The following is a 20,557-nucleotide window of genomic DNA, read 5'->3' on the forward strand; positions in this document are numbered from 1 at the left end:
GAAGGCCAGCAGCACTCTTACCCACTAAGCCATCTCTCCAGCCTCCCCCTCCCTCGAATCTATTTGTTTAAAGCAGAATCTACTCTATAGCCCAGGTTGGCCTGGGAACTCACTATGTGACCAGTATGTCTCAAACTCCCGAGTGCTGGGACTATAGGCACCTGTCCTCAGCTTAATGCGTAGCTGGGGATTGACCTCAGGGCTTTGTTCATATTACGTAAGCATTTTACCAACTGAGCTACATCCCCAGTCTTTTCTTTTTCTGAGGAGTGTGTGTCTGTGTGTGTGCTTGTGTGTGTGTGTGCTTGTGTGTGTGTGATGTATGTGCATGTCTGTGTGCATGTGGTGTGTGCGTGTACATGAATGTGCATAAAGGGTGTGTGTGGTGTATGTGTTGTGTGTGCCTATGTGTGTGAATGTGTGTGCACCCAAGTATGCGTGGGTGTGCATGTGTGTGAGCATGCACGTGGAGAATGTGTGGGATGTATGTCTGTGTGGGGTGTGTCTGAGGCTGTGTGTGAGAGAGAGAGAGGACAGAGAGAGAGAGAGAGAGAGAGAGATGAGAGAGAGAGAGAGAGAGAGAGTCTGTTCAGGCTGCTTCCTAATTCACAGGCTCACTCGGTTTGCAGCTTCTCCGGCAGCTGGTCCTACAGGTGGGATGGTGCCAGGTTCTGCCTCCTTTTGTAAAACTAAACTGCATTATTTGCTGAGAGTGCTCATGGAAAAGCTCGGATAAAAACCCTAAGCTTTCTGCTTCTTGACCCATTAGTTAGTCTCACCCGCAGTGCCTCCTCGCCGGCCCCAGGAAAACAGCCCAACTCTGCAACACCAAGATGCAGGCAGTCTGGAGTGTACCTGTTGGTCAGAACCAGCGTGCGCTGCTCCCTCTCCTCCCCTCAGTGTGCGCTTCCACTGGAGAGGTTTAAGGGCCTGTCTGGGCAGGCTCTGCTCTTCGTCCGTTTTCTCCTAATGCTGCTTCTGCACGGCCTACCGAGGTCATCCTAGACCACGGAAACATGGGTGTGCGGTGAGGGTGAAGAGGGAAACAGACTGGGTCGACTGTTGGGAATCCGCTTGGCCGGATTGATAACGCTTTTCTGCTGTCTCCTCTCATTCTTTCTCACTCCACTGGTCTTCCTTCTTTTGTTCATTACCTCCCAAACCTTCGTTCCCCTGGCCCCCTAATCGGCCCCTAAGCCTTCCTCTACCTTCAAAAGCCAGTGGATAAAACAAACCCTCCCCACCATCACGGCCCCTAAAACAGTGGCTTGTTTTTCTCCATTACGTCAAACTTTGCCTTTCTTTTCACACCTTCTTGTGCTTGACTGGCTCGCAGGTTGCGGGTAGGACCCCGCCCCTCCTAAAGGATGTGAAGGGAACTGAGCAGAGCGCCCGGGCCCCTGGTCCCTCTGGGATCGGCATCAGGAACACAGCTGCTCCGCAGGCCCTGAGCCTGAGTGACGTCCGAGTTCCCGCTCCTTTTCCAGCCTGGAGGACAGACATGAACTTGAGGTTGGCCGTTGAGAAGGGCAGTTGACCACCAGAGAGTCATGGTTGTCACTGCCCAATCCTCGGCTGAAGGGAAGGTGACACAGGATCCCTGATCGAGACTCCAGTCCTGCTCTCGGAAGGGTCTCAATCAAGCGGCCCCACAGGCCCTGGGTTCCTATCCTGGGCAGGGCCCGGGGTTCCTCCCCACCCCCACGCGCCGCTCGCCGCTCCCCAGACCCCCCTCCTTTTCCTGGCCGCCGCCCCCGGCGGCTGGCGCGGGAGGTGCAGCATGCGGCAAAGCGCTTTGCATAAATTATGCTCATGACGCAGCAGCTAAAAAAATCCAAGTAGCAGAAGGAGGGAAAGGGGGGGAGGGAGGAGGGGGCGAGGAGGGGACTGCACCTGGCCGCCCCCGCCCCCGGCGTCCCGGCCCGCGCGTGGCCCGCAACCCACGGCCGCTCCGCTCTGCCTGCCCCGGCGGGGGGCCCAGGGGGCGGCGGGTCCCGAGTGGCTCCGGGCCGAGCGAGCCGGGCCGAGCCGCTCCGGCTTCTTTGTCTGCGGGCGGCCGCCCCGGCCGCGGCCCCGTGGCCCGGGCTGGGGGATGAGTGTCTAGTCCGTGGCCGCGGGCAGCCGGGGAGCGGGAGGCTGGGCTTCGGGCTCCGGTGAGTAGCGGGGTCCGGGGCGGGGAGGGCTTTGCACGGAGGGGGAGGGGGCCGGGCAGGGGAGGTTTCGAATTTGGTTAATATGCAATGCCCGTAATTAGCATAATTTATATATTTATGATAAAGAGAGAAAAAGGCGCGGGGCCGGGGCGGCGGGCTGCGGCCCGGGAGGCTGGAGCTCTGGGAGTCGACGGCCGTGCTCTGCCCACCTGGGGCCGCAGATCCCGGGCCGCGCCCTGGTCCCCGGTCCCCGCGGACACTCGTGAAGGGCGGCCGCTGGGTGGACGCCCTGCCCTGGAGAGGGGCGGGGTGTCGGGGAGAGGCGCGCAGAGCCCTGGATCCCAGGACGCTTGGGTTCCCTGGCGACCTGTCACCACCACTCCAGAGAAAGGGCTGGTGGGACTCTGGGTGCAGAGACCCGGCTGCTGCTGGAAGGATGGGGGAATGATGGGAGGGTCGCCGTCGATCAGAGCGTGAGCACTTCATAAATATTTAATGACAGTATTAGTATTAATAATGTTATAAAACGGGCCCAGTATCTCTTCCCGGGACATTTGCACCTGGCAAGGCTGAGGGATCTCCGGAGTGACTTCTCAGCCACTTGAGCGCTAAGATCGCCTCCTCGGCTTGGATGGGAAGCCCAAAACCTTTACATAGTAGTCACTGCGGCTGAGCACGAGAAAATGAAAGCCTGTCCAGAAGCTTCACTAGGCCAAAGACAGGAAGCTCCTAGCAGACACAGAGAAACTGCAGCCTGTTTGCTCTTTCGAATTCCTTGCTCACAAAATAGAAGGCTGGTCCCCAGTTGCATGCATATATACCGTCACTTTGTAATCTGCGGCAGCCAACCCTCGAACGGGCATACTGGGTGTGTATTCCATTTTGATTGAGGTTGGTGCTCAGGATGATATTTCTGTGACCAGGGAACCTCTTCCCATATGCAAAGCAGAACCACATTCATTTCTTCTATTTAAAAAAAAAAAATCAGCGAGCGCCGTACTCAGACAAAGCCCCACCTGTCTTGGAATGAGCAAGCCTCACAAACACGAAAACAAATCAGGTAATGCCAGAGAGAAGACTCGCTGGTTTTCTCTTTTCTCCCTGGAGGCAGTAAGTAAAGTAAGGCTGTGGTGTAGAGCTGAAACCTCAGCAACCGGGGATGAAGCGGCAGGGGAATCAAAGACTAAAGCTACGTGAGACTGTGCCTTAAAAACTAAAGACAAACAAAACAAAATCCCAAGCCAAACACCGACTTCAATAAATGTAAAACAAAAAGGGGTCCGGGATTGATGGCTCAGCAGGTGAAGGCCTTTTGCTGCCAAGCTTGCCACTTTAAGTTCGATCCTTGACCCGAGCGTGGAGAAGTAGAGAACTAACTCCTGCAAGTTGTCTGGTCTTCACACACTGTGTGAGTGCACCCTGGCACTCGGGTGCCCGCACAGACACACATACACACACTAAGTAATAAATGTCAGGAGGAACGAGGGGGAAGAGGAGGAGGAGGAGGAGGAGGAGGAGGAGGAGGAGGAGGAGGAGGAGGAGGAGGAGGAAGGAGAAGAAGAAGAAGCAACAAAGGGAAGAAAGAAGCCAAGCAGTGGTGCCACACACCTTTAATCTCAGCACTTGGGAAGCAGAGGCAGGTGGATCTCTAAGTTCGAGGCCAGCCTGGTCTATGCAGATAGCCCCCCTGCTCCCAAAAACAAACAGAAAAACAAAACAAGCAAACAAAAAAAAGAAGGGAAGAAAAGAATCTGGAAATAGAGCTCAGAATAGTGAGCATTACATCCATCTGTTCATCAGTTAAATCACACACACACACACACACACACACACCCTGATGACCGGGTAAGGACAAGATAAACGTCACAGATTAGAAGAAATCAATGCTGTGTGGTACTTCATGGTACAGCACTTGCCCAGCATGCATAAGGGCGAATTCAAACCCCAGAAGTGAACATTTTTAAATTAATAAAAGAAAAGAAAGAAATGTGTCTTCTAAGGGTTCTCTGCTTCAAGAAAAGAAAAAAAAAGTCCGTTTAAAAAAAAAAAAAGCCAGGCAATGAAAGGTGCAGGCCTTTCATCCCAGTACTGGAGAGGCAGGGGCAGGTGTATCTCTGGGAGTTCAAGGCCAGCCTGGTCTACTTAGTGAGTTCCAGGACAGCCAAGACTATGCAGAGAGACCCTGTCTCTGAGAGAGGAGCGGGAAGAAGAAAAACAAAACTGGTATAAACTCATATTTCCCTCCAAGACTTATAACATTAGTGCTTGGATAGGGATTCAGTGAGAGAGCACATGCTTCCCTGCACAGGGCCATAAATAAACAAATAAAAATATAATAGTAATCTTTTACATTTCATAATATTTTATGATTTAAAACATCATCTAGGCATGCTTTACTTCAGTTAAAATAATAATAGCCATAATAGGCTGGGGATATAACTTCATTGGGATAATGCCTGCCCATCCATTCCCAGGGCCCCATCAGGCCTGGGAGGCAGGAAGACAAGAAGTTTGAAGTAATTTCGGAGGCATAGGGAGTTCCAGCTCAGGCTGGAATACATTGCAACCTTGTCTCAACAAACAAGTCAACCAAAACAATAGTAACAGAACAAAAAAAGAAAAAGAAAAGGAAGTCAATATTTTTAAAAAAGATTTATTTACTTTTTGAGTAAACCACAGAAGGGCATCAGATCCTGTCACAGATGGTTGTGAGCTACCATGTGGTTGCTGAAAATTGAACTCAGGACCTCTGGAAGAGCAGTCAGTGCTCTTAACTACTGAGGCATCTCTCCAGCCCTAAAATGATTTTTTTTTTTTTTTTTTTTTTTGGTTTTTCGAGACAGGGTTTCTCTGTATAGCCCTGGCTGGGCTGTCCTGGAACACTCACTCTGTAGACCAGGCTGGCCTTGAACTCAGAAATCCACCTGCCTCTGCCTCCCAAGTGTTGGGGTTAAAGGCGTGCGCCAGCACCACACGCCGGAAAACAAAATTCTTACAAGAGAAAAAAATAAGAGAAAAGTAAGTTAGGGGCATAGAACAGTGCTGTGGGTTTCCTCAACTGTGACAGAGTGACAATAAGCCCCATTCCCCCAGAGTAGGGCTGAGTAATATGTCGGCATCCCATAAAACACTCATCCCATAGCAAGTACCAAACTGAATGTCAGTTAGTGTTCTTCACAAATGTCTAACCTGTTGGCCTTCCCCCCCCTTTTTTTTTTTTTTGTTGTTTTTTTTGTTTTGTTTTGTTTTGTTTTTTTTGTTGTTTTTTTGTTTTGTTTTGTTTTGTTTTGTTTTGTTTTTTGTTTTTTTCGAGACAGGGTTTCTCTGTGTAGCCCTGGCTGTCCTGGAACACTCACTCTGTAGACCAGGCTGGCCTTGAACTCAGAAATCCGCCTGTCTCTGCCTCCCAAGTGCTGGGATTAAAAGCGTGCACCACCACCGCCCGGCATGGCCTTTCCCCCTTTTTCTTTTCCTTTCTTTCCTTCCTCTCTTGTTCTTCCCTCCTCCCCTCCTTCCTTCCTCCCTTCCTCTCTCCCTCCCTTCCTTCCTTTTAATGGCTCCCACCAGCCAGCCTGTCTTCACATGGGGTTCTCCCACTCTTGCTTGCTGTACCCAGTAGGCCATCCACCACTGAGAACATACTCCCTCCTGTGTACAGGCCAACACGGTCTTTGAACCACTGCCGCAGAGATGCTGGTTCTGTGGAACCCACCCTGGAACCTGGGGCTCCAGAGGATGTGGGGGAGAAGAAGTCTAGGCAGTGGGAGTTTTAGGAATAGCTCCCCAGATCACCTCTGGGTGTGATTCTGTCTCTCCTCCTCTTCAGGAAACCTGCCTGGGGAAACACTGATACCCACAACATTCCCCACGCCTTTGCCTGGGGCTCTGGGTGTTTATTAGTTTCACCATGGGTTTTGCTGGGTTGCTGTCACCCATTGGACAGGGAGTGGGAGTGGGGGAACCCTCTAGGGATCCATATCTGGCCCTCTCTTTCCCTAGCCATCCAAAATATGGGTCAAGTGTTCTCCCGGGATGTTAAGATAAGAGTCTTCCTCCGGTCCACCCTCCACAGGGCAGGGTTTCTCTGTGCAGACTGTCTAGAACTAGCTCTGTAGACCAGGCTGGCCTTGAATTTACAGAGATCCACCCTCCTCTGCCTCCTGAGTACTAGGATTAAAGGTGTGCACCACCATTGCCTGGCTAGAGTGGAAGTCTTTAACTTTCTTAGACTCCTGCTTTTCCCCTTCCCTGTGCTCTTAGGAGAGCCTGGCCTCTGCTCTCCTGACATTCTGTTTCTGACTTCTCTAGATAGTCTGAACATTGCACTGTGTCACATCAGCCTGTGCTTTTCTACTCCTCCTACCCAGGATGCACTAGGTGTGGGCTGGCGCCCACCCCACCCTACTGTGACCATGGATCCTGGAGCTGGATCTGACTCCTCTCTGACTGTCAATGAACAGGTATCTTCTGGGGTGAGAAGTGGGGCTGGTGTGGCCAAGGAAGACAGACATAATGGGCCTTATTTGTCCCTTATTAAAGTTTACAGTCGGGACTGGAGAGATGGTTCAGTGGTTAAGAGCATTGAGTGCTCTTCCAGAGGTCCTGAGTTCAATTCCCAGCAACTGCATGGTGGCTCACAACCATCTGTAATGGGATTCGATGCCCTCTTCTGGTGTGTCTGAGGACAGCTGCAGTGTACTCATATATAGTAAATGAATGAATGAATGAATGAATGAATGAATAAAATAATTTTTTTAAAAAGTTTATGGTCACTCCAGTCCACCTGTCCAGAGCAAGCATCAGCTAGGGCCTCAGGGGTTTTTGTTTTTTGAGACAGGGTTTCTCTGTATAGCTCTGGCTGTCCTGGAACTCACTCTGTAGACCAGGCTGGCTTTGAACTCAGAAATCTGCCTGCCTCTGCCTCCCAAGTGTTGGGATTAAAGGCGTGCGCCACCACTGTCCGGCTGCGTTTGGTATTTTTAAGTTGCAACAGGGTTAGGATCTGATGTCTTCTTTTGGCCTCTGAGAGCACTCACTATATGTATGTGGTATATGTACAGACATACATGCATGCAGGCAAAACACCCATACCCATAAAATAAAGAGTAAGATCTAAAAAAATATATTAAAATACACAAATACCGATAAGTGAACATGTGATTTAGATTTTTTTTATGCTTCTGTATATTTTCTATGTTTTCTGAAATGGCGTTTGTTTATTCCTTGAAAGAAAACAGACCAGCATCCTCGAAATGTAAACAGAGTGAAGTCCCTCACAGGTCAAGGTCTGCCTAAGGAACATGCTTTGGTTCATTCTTCTCAGTGACTCTCCCTGATGCTTTTCCCAGCTCAGTCTCTGGCTGCAGCCAGTTCTCAGAGAGCACTGTGGGTGTAGTTCCAGGCACAGCTCACAGGAAAGGAAGGTTGACACAAACCTTTTTCACCTGTGGAATTCACCTGGGAGTCTTCAGGGCCTGGACGGCACATTTAAACGATGGTGTAAAGATCTCAGTGCGGCATGTTTGGCAGGGCTGCCTCATGGATGGCGCCCTGGCCTTTCGAGAATGCCTGTGAGAGGCAGTCCAAAGGGTCAGGAACAGGTCAGGGTGAGGCAGGAGAAACTGCATTTTGGTAATTGACTTCTTGACTCTTCTTTGGGGAAATTAGCTTGCAGGGAAATTCTGGTACCCTGAGTTTAAAGGCTGCTCAACGGCTGGAGAGCTGGCCCAGTGGGTAAAGCCATTTGGGGCATAAGACAACCAGAGCCTCAGCTCCTCAGAGCCCACATAAAACTCTGGATGTGGTGATGAGTGTCTGTAATCTTGGCCTTCCTGCTATGAGCTGAGAGAACATCTGGAAGTTGAAGGGCATATACAGCCTGGCAGGAGGGAGACCCGCCTCAGCAAGGCGGAAGGAGAGAAGGAGCTCCTGACAGTTGCCTTTGAACTCCATACAAGTGTGTGTGCGTGCGCATGCACAAACGCACACACACACACACAATGAAGAATACAACTTAAGGTGCTCAGTGCTACAGAGCATCCATCCACTTCCCACACTCCCTCTGGGGAGCCTCCAGGTGGCCTCTAGGGACCTTAGGACAGATTTGTGCTGGGTCCCCATCTTGTGAGTAGTACTGAAATCTCGGCTGCTGAGAGGATGCTCTCACAAGCTGGCTGGATGAACAACCCTTTTGCACTTCCTGAGCTAAGTACAAGACAGGGGACAAACAGAAACACCTTCTGGTGGGTTGGCTCTGTGCAGCTTCACTCTGCCTCTGGGCTACTTTCTTCTAACAGCTCTCTCCTGGAAATCAGGGACAATAGCCTGGCCCGGTTCTGGCTGTCACTGAGCAGCCATTCTCTGGATAGGACCTTTACTCTCCAAGTCCTCCACCCTTCTAGTCATCCCTTTCCCCTCACTGTCCCCATCCTCTGCTTGCAGGTCATTGTGATGTCAGGCCACGAGACCATCAGAGTATTGGAAGTCGGAGTGGATGCTCAGCTCCCGGCCGAGGAGGAGAGCAAAGGACTGGAAAGTATGGCAGCTGGTGGCTCCCAGAGTGGAGGCCCTGCTGAAGCCAGTGGACCTGCTGGTGAAGCTGGGTCATGTGACCCAGGCCATTCTGCAGAGGCAGCTGGTATGAGGCTACTGTTTTGATCTGCTACTGGGCACAGGTGGCATTAGGGTCTTGTCATTCTGCCATGTGGCCTCTGGCCACAGTCTGTAACTCTGGCCAGTTTCTAGGAATACCCTGCCCCCATTGTATCTGGGATTGTGTCTCCTTTCGGTCTCACCCAGGTCTGAGTAGAGATAGCTCAGGGCAAAGGCTGGTACAAGTTCAGCCTACAGAGGATCTTAGGTCCACAGCAGACAGAACCCCGTTTTCAGCAAGCCTCTGGCTGTGTTTAATCGTGGTTACTTGCATGAGCATGAGTGAAGGATTAGTTTCTAGGTTTCGGACAACTTACCAGTGGCTATTCCACCAAAGGAAGCGACTGCCCAGTATTTACAGGGCCATAGTTCCTTAGGGAGGATCGAGGCCCCACAAACACCTTGCCCATGAATGACTTACTGGTGACAGGCCTCATCTTGTGAAGATCTTGTGCAGGTAACAATAGCTTTCTTAGTCCCTATGTGCCACAGCTGTGTCATGACCAGAAAACAGTTTCACAGCCCTGCCCGTCTCTGGCTTTTACATTCTTCCAATTTCCTCTTTTGAGTCATTCCCTAAGCCTTCAAGAAGTGCTACAGATATGCCTCTTTTGAGACATTCCCTAAGCCTTCCATCACTCACTCTCTACACTTTGACAGTTGTGAGTCTCTGAATTAGCTGCCACCCACTGTCAAAAGATGTCTTTCAGTTGGAGAATGAGGTCACTGATGTCGTGACTGACAGCTGGTCCTTCTGTCCCTTGTCCCTCTCTAGACTAAACATCACATGGAGGTTTTTGGGAGTCCAGTGACATCACTAGTCTGTCTTCTGAGGGGGGAAATAGCATTTCTAAGGGAAAGTGCCTCAAAGAGGGGACAGGACAGACAAGGACTCTGCCCCTGCCACGCTGGAGCCATGTGGAATGAGCTTCTTTTCAGAATAGAATTCAGGGAGTTTTTTGGGTTTGTCCACAGTACCCCCTTTGCCCATTTGCCTGTCTTCTTCATTTCTGGTGTCAGAATTCTCTCGTTATCCAAACCTGCTCTCAGAAACTGACCTGAATCAGCTGCCTCCAAAGCCTTCCTCCAGGTCAGGGAGCTTGAGCCGTGGGCAGTCAGTGAGGGAAGTATTTGAGGTACCATCTAAGCAGCTGTGCGTGGAGACCCTGCGGGACCTTTCTGTAGCTGCAATATTAAGAAGGGACTGTGCTGATCAAAACAAGTCCAAACTGGAAACACTCATGGTGAACAGAATTTAGCAGCTCACATCATTCTGGTCCTTGTGACACTCTTGTGTGTTCATTCTTGGGGTACTGGAGGGTAGGCTCTGGAGGATGAGGCATACCCATGTTCTTTCATGTGCCTATTCTTTTTTTTTTTTTTTTTTTAAATTAGTTTTTTCCTTAGCTTTATTTCTGTGTATGGGTGTTTTGCCTGCAGGTATGCATGTGTGTCTTATGTATGCTTGAAACCTTCAGAAGTCAGAAGAGACTATCAGAGCTCTTGGAACAGGAGTTATAGATGCTGTGAGCATCATGTGGGTCCCTTCCAAGTGCAGCCAGTTCTCGTCACTGCTCAGCCGTCTCGCCATCCCTTGCTGTGCCTATATCTGTACTGACATAGTCTCACACATTTACTTCTGATTTTGGCCACTCTCAAAAAAATTTTTTTATTCTCATCAACAGTACTTATTTGAATATGTTTGTAGTGTTTTGTTTGTAGTGTAGTCCACTAAAATTCTTTTGAAGAAAAGTTACTTGTTGAAGCTGAGTACTGTGGCACATGACTCTAATGCCATCACAGAGGACACTGAAGCAGAAGGTCGAACTGAGTCTGAGATCACCTTGGGCTAGATAATGAGTTCCAGGATACCAGGGGATAGAGTGACAGGGCCTGTCTCAGAAAAAAAAAAAATGCCTGGAAATTATTACATGGAAATTAAAAAAAAACAAAACCCTTTTTATCAATAAGAAGAGATGAGGTGTCGGGCAGTGGTAGCACACGCCTTTAATCCCAGCACTTGGGAGGCAGAGGCAGGAAGATTTCTGAGTTCAAGGCCAGCCTGGTCTACAGAGTGAGTTCCAGGACAGCCAGGGCTACACAGAGAAACCCTGTCTCGAAAAAACAAACAAACAAAAAAAAGAGATGAGGTGGGCTTGGTGGTGCACACCTTTAATCCTAGCACTCAGGAGGTAGAGGCAGAAGGAGCTCTGGGTTTGAGACCAGCCTGATCTACAGAGTGAGTTCCAGGACAGCCAGGGCTATATAGAAGACCCTGTCAAAAGAAAGGAAAGAAAGAAAAAAGAAAGAGGGAAAGGAAGGAAGGAGGGAAGGAAGTGACAAATAGAGACAGACAGAGAAGAGAGAAGAGAAGGAAGAAGAAGAGAAAGAGGAGGAAGAAGAGGAAAAAGAGAAGGAGGAGGAAGAGGAGAAACAATTAGCTTTAACGGGTTGCCCATCTGTTCAGAAAGGCCAGAGTGGTGTGTATGAGGTTCTGGGTTAGTCTCCTCCACCACACATAACTGGGTTCAAACACCACTGCAATCCCAGCCAGTGGGAGGTGGAGGCAACCAGGGGTTTGAGCAAATCAAAGGAACAGGACAATGATAAAAATGGGGCCAGGTGTGTGTCTCAGTCTTGGAATCCCTGCCCTTGGACAGGTGTGTGGCCCACACCTGGAATCCCTGCCCTTGGAGCACTAGGCAGGGCTGAGGTAAGAGGGCTGCTGAGGATTCAGTGTTGTTTTTAAACAAAATCTCAGTCCTTTGATTTTACCAATGGAAACTCAGGCACCAGATGAGATGCTGTGGTGAAAGCCTGTTAGCTTAGAGAGGCAGAGAAAGCCCCCAGCTGACCTTCCACTGCTGACATCCCAAAAGGAAAAGGAAGTTCTCCCTCTCCTCGCTAGCTAAAAAACTCTCAAACTGATTGTCCCCCTTTTCTGCTTCCTTTCTGTGTCTCTTTATCCATCCTCCTGACATCCTCTCACTCTCTATGGTTTTTTTCCTAAGTTTACTCCCTGTCAACTGGTTGCTTGCTCAGCCTCTTGACCTATGGTTGACTCCTGTTTACAATAAACAGAAAGCTATGGCTGAGCCACACTGCAGTATTTTCCAAATAACACAATCTCATAGTGTGATCAAACATCCTGCAACCATTCGAGGCTAGTCTAAGTTCAAAACCAGCCTGGGCTACAGAGAGAGGACACACCCCCACCCCCAATCCTCATCAAAACAGGAGGAAACCAAAGCTAGCTAATCTGCTAATCAACTCAGTAGAGAAACAAGTGTCCTGCTGGTGCTTCCGGGACCTTTCTGTAAAGCGGTCTGCAAGACCCCACTCATCTTCTACTTTGTTGGTTTTGTTTTATGGAGATAGTGTCTCGTGAAGTCCAGCAGTGGGCTTACAGGTGTGCACTGTCAATTTCAGCATGCCACCAAGCATGGTTTTGTCTTCCTAGGTAGTATATAGTCCTGTCTGTCCCTGAACTCCTTTTGAATTCTCTATTCTCTTGCCTGGGCCTTCTGTATACTGTGACTAGAGATGTGACACATTCTGTGTCTATGGTCCTAGTTTGGCACAAAAACCTCTTAAAACAAGTGTCCCACTTCTCCAGATGGTGAGCTTCTATCCTTTTTGGGGGCTTCTTTCCACAGGATGATTTATTATTTATGTGTGTATGCACACACAGAACACAAGCGTGCCATGTACACACATGGAGGCCAGAGAACATACATGGTTGTTCTCTCCTGCTTCCATGTAGTTCTGGGAACTATATTCAGGTTGTCCAGTTTGTCAGCAAGAACTCTTACCTGCTGGGCCATTTTGCCAACCCCACCTTCCTATGTTCTTATATTTCATTACATTTTGACCAACAAAATTCTTTTCATTTTCCCTATATTTAGAACATCCTGACCTTCTCTGGCTTTCCCCAGCAGTTACCAATGTGTCTCCCTCCATAGAGAAGAGAAACCTGGTTCGTGGCTTCCTAGTTTGTAAGGCCCACGTCTGTGTGTGCCTTCAGTTCTTTCAACTTTCTGAGTCTTATTATCTTAAGTTCTGGGAACTTAGGCTTAGGTCAAGTTGATTTAAAAACAAAATCCCGCAAACACAAAAAAGCAAGAGCTGGGGCTAGACATGGTGATGCATACCTTTGATCCCAGCACTCGGAGGCAAAGGAAGGAGGGTCTCTGTGAGTTCGAGGTCAGCCTGGTCTACAGAGTAAGTGTCAGGGCAGCCAGGGCTACACAGAGAACCCTTGTCTCAAAACAGAACAACAAACAAACAAAACCCTGAGTCATCTGGGTCATCTCATGTAGGGCAGTGCAGTCTGCTGAGCATGTTCTACAAAGGAGCTTTGAAGTAGGGAGGGAGGTAAGAGGGAGAGTGACTGATTGGCTGATGACTACTGGTATGTCCAACATCCATCACCTAACAACTAGATTCTACTATTTATTTATTTGTTTGTTTTTAGTTTATCTAGCTATGTATTTGCCTATATTTTTTTAAAGATTTATTTACTTTATGCATATGAGTATACCACCATCGCTGTCTTCAGACACACCAGAAAAGGGCATCGGATCAGATCCCATTACAGATGGGTTGTGAGCCACCATGTCGTTGCTGGGAATTGAACTCAGGACCTCTGGAAGAGCAGTCAGTGCTCTTAACTACTGAGCCATCTCTCCAGCCCGTCTATTTAACTATTTGTGTATCTATCACCTATGTACTTATCTATTTATCTATCTACATCTATTTATTTATCTATCATCTATCAATCTGTTTGTCTATTATTTATATGTCTATTTGTCTGTAATTTGTCTGCCCATCATCTGTCTGTTCATCATCCGTCTGTCTGTCTGTCTGTCTGTCCTGCCATGCTGGGGATTGAACCAGGCAAGCAATCTACCATCACACTGTTCCCCCAGCCTTAGATTTCTGTTATTGTCTGACTTATAAAATTATAGGTTTTTGTCTCGCTGTTCTGTGGCCGAGATGTGGTTTCCTGGTAGGGCACCCCAAGTTCCTGAATTGGCCAAGCGAGAGTAGGTGAAAGGTTGCGGTTCACAGACCTTTCTTTTGGAAGCTTGTGGAAACTGCCCATCTTGACTTCAGGCTTCTCAGCATAGCGGAGAAAAGCTGAGTGGCCTGGGAAGCTCCTGTGACCCTGCACTGTGACAGTGACATGCCCAGTTTTCAGGGGGTTTGCATTTGTAGGACCCACCCCTTCCCCAAGCTTCTGAAAACATGGCTTGAGTATGGGACACAGAAGTTTGGTTGTGGGGCTGGAGAGATGGCTCAGCGGTTAAGAGCACCGGCTGCTCTTCCAAAGGTCCTGAGTTCAATTCCCAACAACCACAACCAACGGTGGCCCATAACCATCTGCAATGGGATCTAATGCACTCTTCTGGTGTGTCTGACAGCTATATAAAAATGTATATACTCATAAAAAATAAATTAAAAAAAAAGAAGGTTGGTTACTGGCTGAACTCAGGATAGCTGCCTTTTTCTGTCAGCTCCAACTTTTCCTCCCTGACGTGCATTTGCTTCAGGCTCTGTGACTGCTATGTACAGACCACAATGTCCTACAGAGCCAGGCAGTGATGAGCTGGGAGCCAGCTTTGCAGAGACCGACATTTCCTTCCACTCTTATGCTTATAGATGGAAAGAGGGTACCTACCTTGTGGGTCTGGCCAGGGCTACCCAGCTCCTAGTCACTACGAGCAACACTTGGGAGGCTGCCAGGGGTCAGGGAAGGTTACCAGCTCATCCTAGGCTACATGCAGAAGAACAGCATGGCCACCCCTCCACTCACAACAGGCTCACTCTTGTTCTTCTCTCTCTCCATCCCGTGTGAAGTGAAGTCGCTGCCCGGAATCCCTCCGAGTCCTGCCCCAGCTGTTGCCACCTTCAGCCAAGCCCCAAGCCAGCCTCAGGCATCACAGACCCTGACGCCGCTGGCTGTGCAAGCTGCCCCCCAGGTAAGGACCACACCAGGGAGCTGGACGGAGGGCAGAGGGCAGGAGCAAGCACAGAGCTGCATGAGGTCGGCATGGGGTCGGGAGCTGCATGAGGCTGTGGCCTGAGCGAGGGCCTGTCCTACTAGGTACCTCTAGGTTACCCCTGCCCCAAGAGGGAGGAGGGCCTGTCCTACTAGGTACTTCTAGGTTACCCCTGCCCCACTCAGGCCCATAAGAGAAGAGGGTTAGCATTTGCTGAGCAGTTTCCTTGGGTCCTGACAGGACGGGCGTTAGTTCTTTCACGGGAGGATGTGTGCTTATGGGATGATGTAATGAGGGAGCGCCCTTGTCAGCCTCTCCTGCACACGGGTTAATGCCTTGAAGAGTTCATGAATGAATAGCCTGTCTTCATTTAAGTTATAAAACTGCCCAGCCAATAAAAAGCTGCCTGTAGAATCCTGCAGGCCAGCAGGGCCCACTTGACCTCTGTTCCACGCACTGATCTCTTCTGGTCAAGGGTGCCCTCCGCTAGAGCTTCTTAGAGGTCTCTGTGGATCCTTGACCACTTGGCTGCAGCCTCTGGTCCCTGGTCCCTGACCACAAAACAGTGGGCATACCAGTCAGCTCTGAAAAAAAACACATACACGTGACATTAAACAGACTGAGGAGGTTGTACATATACACATATATACACACACACACATATACACATGTTCATATATATATCATATATGTATATCTATGCCTGGGGATCCTGCTCTGACCTGGAGGCAGGCCTGGGCCTTTTCCCGGTCAAGAGCTCTGTACACAGTATATACATATGTACGTGTGTATATATGTATGCTTATAGATGTATATATTAGCAATCAATGAAAAAAGAGAGGCCACAGAGAGAGCAAGGAGGGATGTGTTAGAGACTTTGGGAGGGGGAGCAGGAGAAAAGGATGTGATTATATTATAATCTTAAAAAATAAAAGAAGTAATTTAAAAAAAAGCAGACACTGGACATGCCAGCATGGGCCCAGGGAAGGGCTGGGAGGCACCAGACGGTGTGGGGAGGAGGTCAGTGCACCCTGCTCTGTCCTGGGGGAAGGCCCGGGCGTTTTCCTGGCCTTTGCCCCAGTGCCCTCAGATGCTCGCTTGTGCTCAGCTGGGTCCGAGAGACCCCTTGTTTGCGCTCTCTGTGGATGTTGATTTTTTTTTATTTTTTTTCTTTTCTTTTTGAAATCTCGTTTGCTCTTGCAGGTCTTGACTCAGGAAAGCTTAGCCACAGTTCTGACAGGAGTTATGGTCCCAGCAGGGGCTGTTACTCAACCTCTTCTTATCCCCATCGGTATTACAGGTCAAGTGGCTGGGCAGCAGGGGCTGGCCGTGTGGACAATCCCTACAGCAACTGTGGCTGCCCTCCCAGGACTGACCGCGGCCTCTCCCACGGGGGGAACTTTCAAGCCACCTTTAGCTGGTCTCCAAGGTAACGGCAACTCTCCCCCGGATTGCACCAGGCCCCCACCACACCCTATGCTGAAAGCCCTGCGCGGGTGTTTACCATGTTGGACTCAGAAACCCGCGGCTCACCCGGGGCAACAACCCTGGATTCTGGATCCAGTGTCATAGGCACCCAGCCACAGAGCCGCAGCGCTGCCTCCGATCTCTAGGCCAGGATACCAGGCTGGCCAGCAGGCCTGCCTTTCTTCAGCCAGCTGCCTGAGACTGTCCCCTCCCCCGCAACAGCATCTACCCCATGACCAGCAAGAAAGACTGCAAGAAGATTCAACCTCTGGTTCTCGAACCTACACGTCTACTGACCCAAGGGAGGGGGGGAGTGAGAGATGTTGCATGTGCCAGCCCTTCAAGAATCGAGGGAATTGCAGCTGCCCCATGCCCTCTGCCTCCAGTGGGGGCATTTTCGTCCCAGATCCTTTGGGACTGGAACTGTGCCGTGTCGTGGCTAGGCGCTTCAGCACCTGTGTCTCTCTGCCTTGCTCCGTAGCAGCTGCCGTGCTGAACACCGCCCTCCCGACACCCGTACAAGCCGCCCCACCAGTCCAGGCCTCCTCGCCAGCCCAGCCCCGGCCACCAGCTCAGCCCCAGCCGCTGTTCCAGACCCAACCGCTGCTACAGACCACGCCTGCCATACTCCCACAACCCACCGCTGCCACCGTTGCTGCCCCCACCCCCAAGCCAGTGGATGCCACCCCGCAGATCACCGTCCAGCCTGCAGGCTTCGCATTTAGCCCAGGGATCGTAAGCTGCTGCCCTCACCCAGGGCTGACGAGGGATGGACCAAAGCTTGGGCCAAGGGTGGAACGTTCCCCACAGTGGAGGACCAGCTCCTTGAACACAGCCCTTCCTGACACATCTGCAAAGATGGGCTCCCACTGAGGTCTTCTCCTTACGCCTGTCTGCCTGTCCTACCCAGACTAAAGCAAGCAACTGCTGGGGAGATAGGCCAAACCAGAGCCACTGGACTAGCCTTGGGGTGGGATATACAGGGGCTGCAGACTTGTAAACTGCCCGAGGTTCACAGCTTCATGCTGGCATTTATCTGGTGTGGCTCTTGACATGGAATTAGAGAATTCAGGCGTGACTAGGAGCACATTTGTCCCTCTAGTCTGGCCATCTACCCTCTCAGACCTAGTTGGAAAGATTAGTAGGAGTCACTGCTCTGTGATAGTACTCCCCTTCCCTCTAACTGTGCTCCCCTTCCCTGTGACTGTGCTCCCCTTCCCTGTGACTGTGCTCCCCTTCCCTGTGACTGTGCTCCCTTTCCCTGTGACTGTGCTCCCTTCCCTGTGACTGTCCTCCCCTTCCCTATGACTGTGCTCCCCTTCCCTGTGACTGTGCTCCCCTTCCCTGTGACTGTGCTCTCCTTCCCTGTGACTGTGCTCCCCTTCCCTGTGACTGTGCTCCCTTCCCTGTGACTGTGCTCTCCTTCCCTGTGACTGTGCTCCCTTCCCTGTGACTGTGCTCCCCTTCCCTGTGACTGTGCTCCCTTCCCTGTGACTGTGCTCCCTTTCCCTGTGACTGTGCTCCCTTCCCTGTGACTGTGCTCCCCTTCCCTGTGACTGTGCTCCCCTTCCCTGTGACTGTGCTCTCCTTCCCTGTGACTGTGTTCCCTTTCCCTGTGACTGTGCTCTCCTTCCCTGTGACTGTGCTCTCCTTCCCTGTGACTGTGCTCCCTTCCCTGTGACTGTGCTCTCCTTCCCTGTGATTGTGTTCTCCTTCCCTGTGACTGTGCTCCCCTTCCCTGTGACTGTACTCCCCTTCCCTGTGACTGTGCTCCCTTTCCCTGTGACTGTGCTCCCTTCCCTGTGACTGTGCTCCCCTTCCCTGTGACTGTGCTCCCCTTCCCTGTGACCGTGCTCCCCTTCCCTGTGACTGTGCTCTCCTTCCCTGTGACTGTGCTCCCCTTCCCTGTGACTGTGCTCCCCTTCCCTGTGACTGTGCTCCCCTTCCCTGTGACTGTGCTCCCCTTCCCTGTGACTGTGCTCCCCTTCCCTGCTGTCCCCCTGTACTTGTCTCCCAACTCTCGATAGCCAGTGGACTAGAGCCTGCAGCCCACAATCACTGCCCCATATCCTTAGCCCTCTTCCCTCTCTCTACTCTTTCTTGCCTCTTGGCCTCTGAGCAAGGCTTTTCCTCCACCCACAGATCAGTGCAGCCTCCCTCGGGGGACAGACGCAGATCCTGGGCTCCCTCACTACAGCTCCAGTTATTACCAACACCATCCCCAGCATGCCCGGGATCAGCAGTCAGATCCTCACGAATGCTCAGGGCCAGGCAAGTGGTCAAGCCTGGGACCAAGGGCTGGGTTGTGGGGCAGCCGACGAGGAAGGGGCTAGGACTTGACCTAAAGATCATGGCATAGAAACTCAAGTAGGGCATCAGGCTGCTGCTGGTAGCCTCTGGTGGCAGCTCCCCACTGATGTGAAGTTCAGGTTGGGGTAGAGCCAGCCCTCCACCCTGGCAGTGCTAGTTCTAATTGGGGGATTTGATTCACAGAGCGCCCACATGTGAGCGGGCTCATGCTAGACTCTCTCTCATGTATTAACTCACTTTGTTTTGAGGACAAATCTACCAGGGGATCTTTTGTTTTATGGGACAGAAGGGTGGAATTCAGAAATATTAAACCACATAGCTAAAATGGCAGAGCAGCAAAGAGCTGATACACAAAAAACGCCTTTGCCTGCTCCGCCACAGCTCAGAGACAGAGCAAAGAAAGGAAGACCTTGGGTTGAGTCCTTTACTCTATTGGGGAAACAGAGGCCAGAGACTTAAGCAGTTTCTCCAAGTCAGCCTCTCTGCCTGCAGCCATAGGGATTTGGATTGGTGGCCCTGGATGCTCCCTTCATATTCGGGGCCCGTGCCTTATTTTCTCCCAGGTTATTGGAGCACTTCCGTGGGTAGTGAACTCAGCTAGCGTGGCCACACCAGCACCAGCACAGAGCCTGCAGGTCCAAGCTGTGACTCCCCAGCTCCTGTTGAATGCCCAGGGCCAGGTGATCGCAACCCTAGCCAGCAGTCCCCTGCCTCAACCTGTGGCTGTCAGGAAGCCAAACACACCGGAGTCCCCTGCTAAGAGTGAGGTACCAGGACTGGGGGTGTGGGTGGGCACAGGAAGGAGATCCTGTCTGTCATTGCTACCTCTCAAAATTGAGGAATGCTCCCGCTTCCCTGAAGAAGGCTTTTAGGCGTGCACACATGTCCTGCCCAAGGAATCAGCACCCATTCTCAGCCCACCACACCACATACATGTATCTGTGCCCACAGAGGTCAGAGAAGGTGGGTCGTAAGAGAGCAAAGCAGATTGGGCTCAGACCATCCTCGGGGTGAACAAAATGCTAGAAAAGTCCTGGGTAGTGAGTTCTGTACCCCACCACCACACACCAGGCACTGGGGCTTTGGCTCTTTGTCGGCTTTCATTCTAGAAGAGATTTTGGGTACTCGTTATATCCCGAGTGATGAGGATGCAAAGACAGCTGAGATGAGTTTACTAGCCTTAGGTAGTACTTAGTTTCTAGCCTTAGGTAGATCACAAGTCAGCATCTGAAAGACCACAGGGGAGTTATGTATAAAGGGGCTGCAGTACCCCACAAATGATGTTGTGACAGACCGGAGGGCTGGATGTAACATGTGCTGTCTCTGGGAAGTGGGGCAAGCATGGCGTGCCAGAGCATGGTCCTCTGATTTGTGTGTCGGGATGTCCGGCAAATCCCGGCTCTTGCTGGGATTCTCCAATAGATCTAAGCGAGACCCAAGGATGTGCTGAACTCCTGGGTGACATTTAGGCCTGTGATTGCCTAATATGTTGTTTCCAAGAAGCTTTCAAATAACCTTAGCCTCGTCTTTAAGATAGGGGCTATAGGGGGCTGGTAAGATGGCTTAGCGGTTAAGAGCATTGACTGCTCTTCCAGAGGTCATGAGTTCAAATCCCAGCAACCACATGGTGGCTCACAACCATCTGTAACCACCTCTTATGGGGTGTCTGAAGACAGCTACAGTGTACTTACTACTACTACTAATAATAATAATAAAACTTTAAAAAGGGGGGTTATAGAAATTTCTACTAAAGTAGTGTGAGTCTGTAATCTCAGCCTGGGCTATACAGGGAGTTCAGGTCCAGCCTGGGTTATGGAATCCTGACTAAAAATAACAACAAAACCCCTAAGTTAGAAGTTTATGAATCTTACATCACGGAGTTGACACGTGGGTATGCAATTAGTGTGTGCTGGCAGTTCTGACTTGTTTAGGGGAGCCGCTGCTGGGGTTTCCGTGGCTGGTAGGTGTGCACCT

The 20,557-nt window shown here is 50.6% G+C and overlaps 1 protein-coding gene across 8 annotated transcripts in view; it reads left to right on the forward strand.

Annotated features, from left to right (window-relative positions):
• Positions 1-1,381: 1,381 nt before the first annotated feature.
• Positions 1,382-20,557, forward strand: part of LOC117701903 (POU domain, class 6, transcription factor 1) — a 30,038-nt gene continuing 10,862 nt past the window's right edge. Inside the window, exons 1-8 of one of the 8 annotated variants that reach the window (XM_076706320.1) lie at positions 1,877-2,153; positions 6,462-6,613; positions 8,595-8,790; positions 14,664-14,785; positions 16,010-16,235; positions 16,755-17,008; positions 18,416-18,544; positions 19,147-19,350. In XM_076706320.1, coding sequence (XP_076562435.1) covers positions 6,566-6,613; positions 8,595-8,790; positions 14,664-14,785; positions 16,010-16,235; positions 16,755-17,008; positions 18,416-18,544; positions 19,147-19,350 — 1,179 coding nt within the window. In that variant the 5' untranslated portion in view covers positions 1,877-2,153; positions 6,462-6,565. The other 7 variants (XM_034493313.2, XM_076706323.1, XM_076706321.1 and 4 more) reach the window with 7 other exon arrangements.

Source organism: Arvicanthis niloticus, unplaced genomic scaffold, assembly GCF_011762505.2.
Source record: "Arvicanthis niloticus isolate mArvNil1 unplaced genomic scaffold, mArvNil1.pat.X pat_scaffold_316_arrow_ctg1, whole genome shotgun sequence".
NCBI classification, from domain to species: Eukaryota; Metazoa; Chordata; class Mammalia; order Rodentia; family Muridae; genus Arvicanthis; species Arvicanthis niloticus.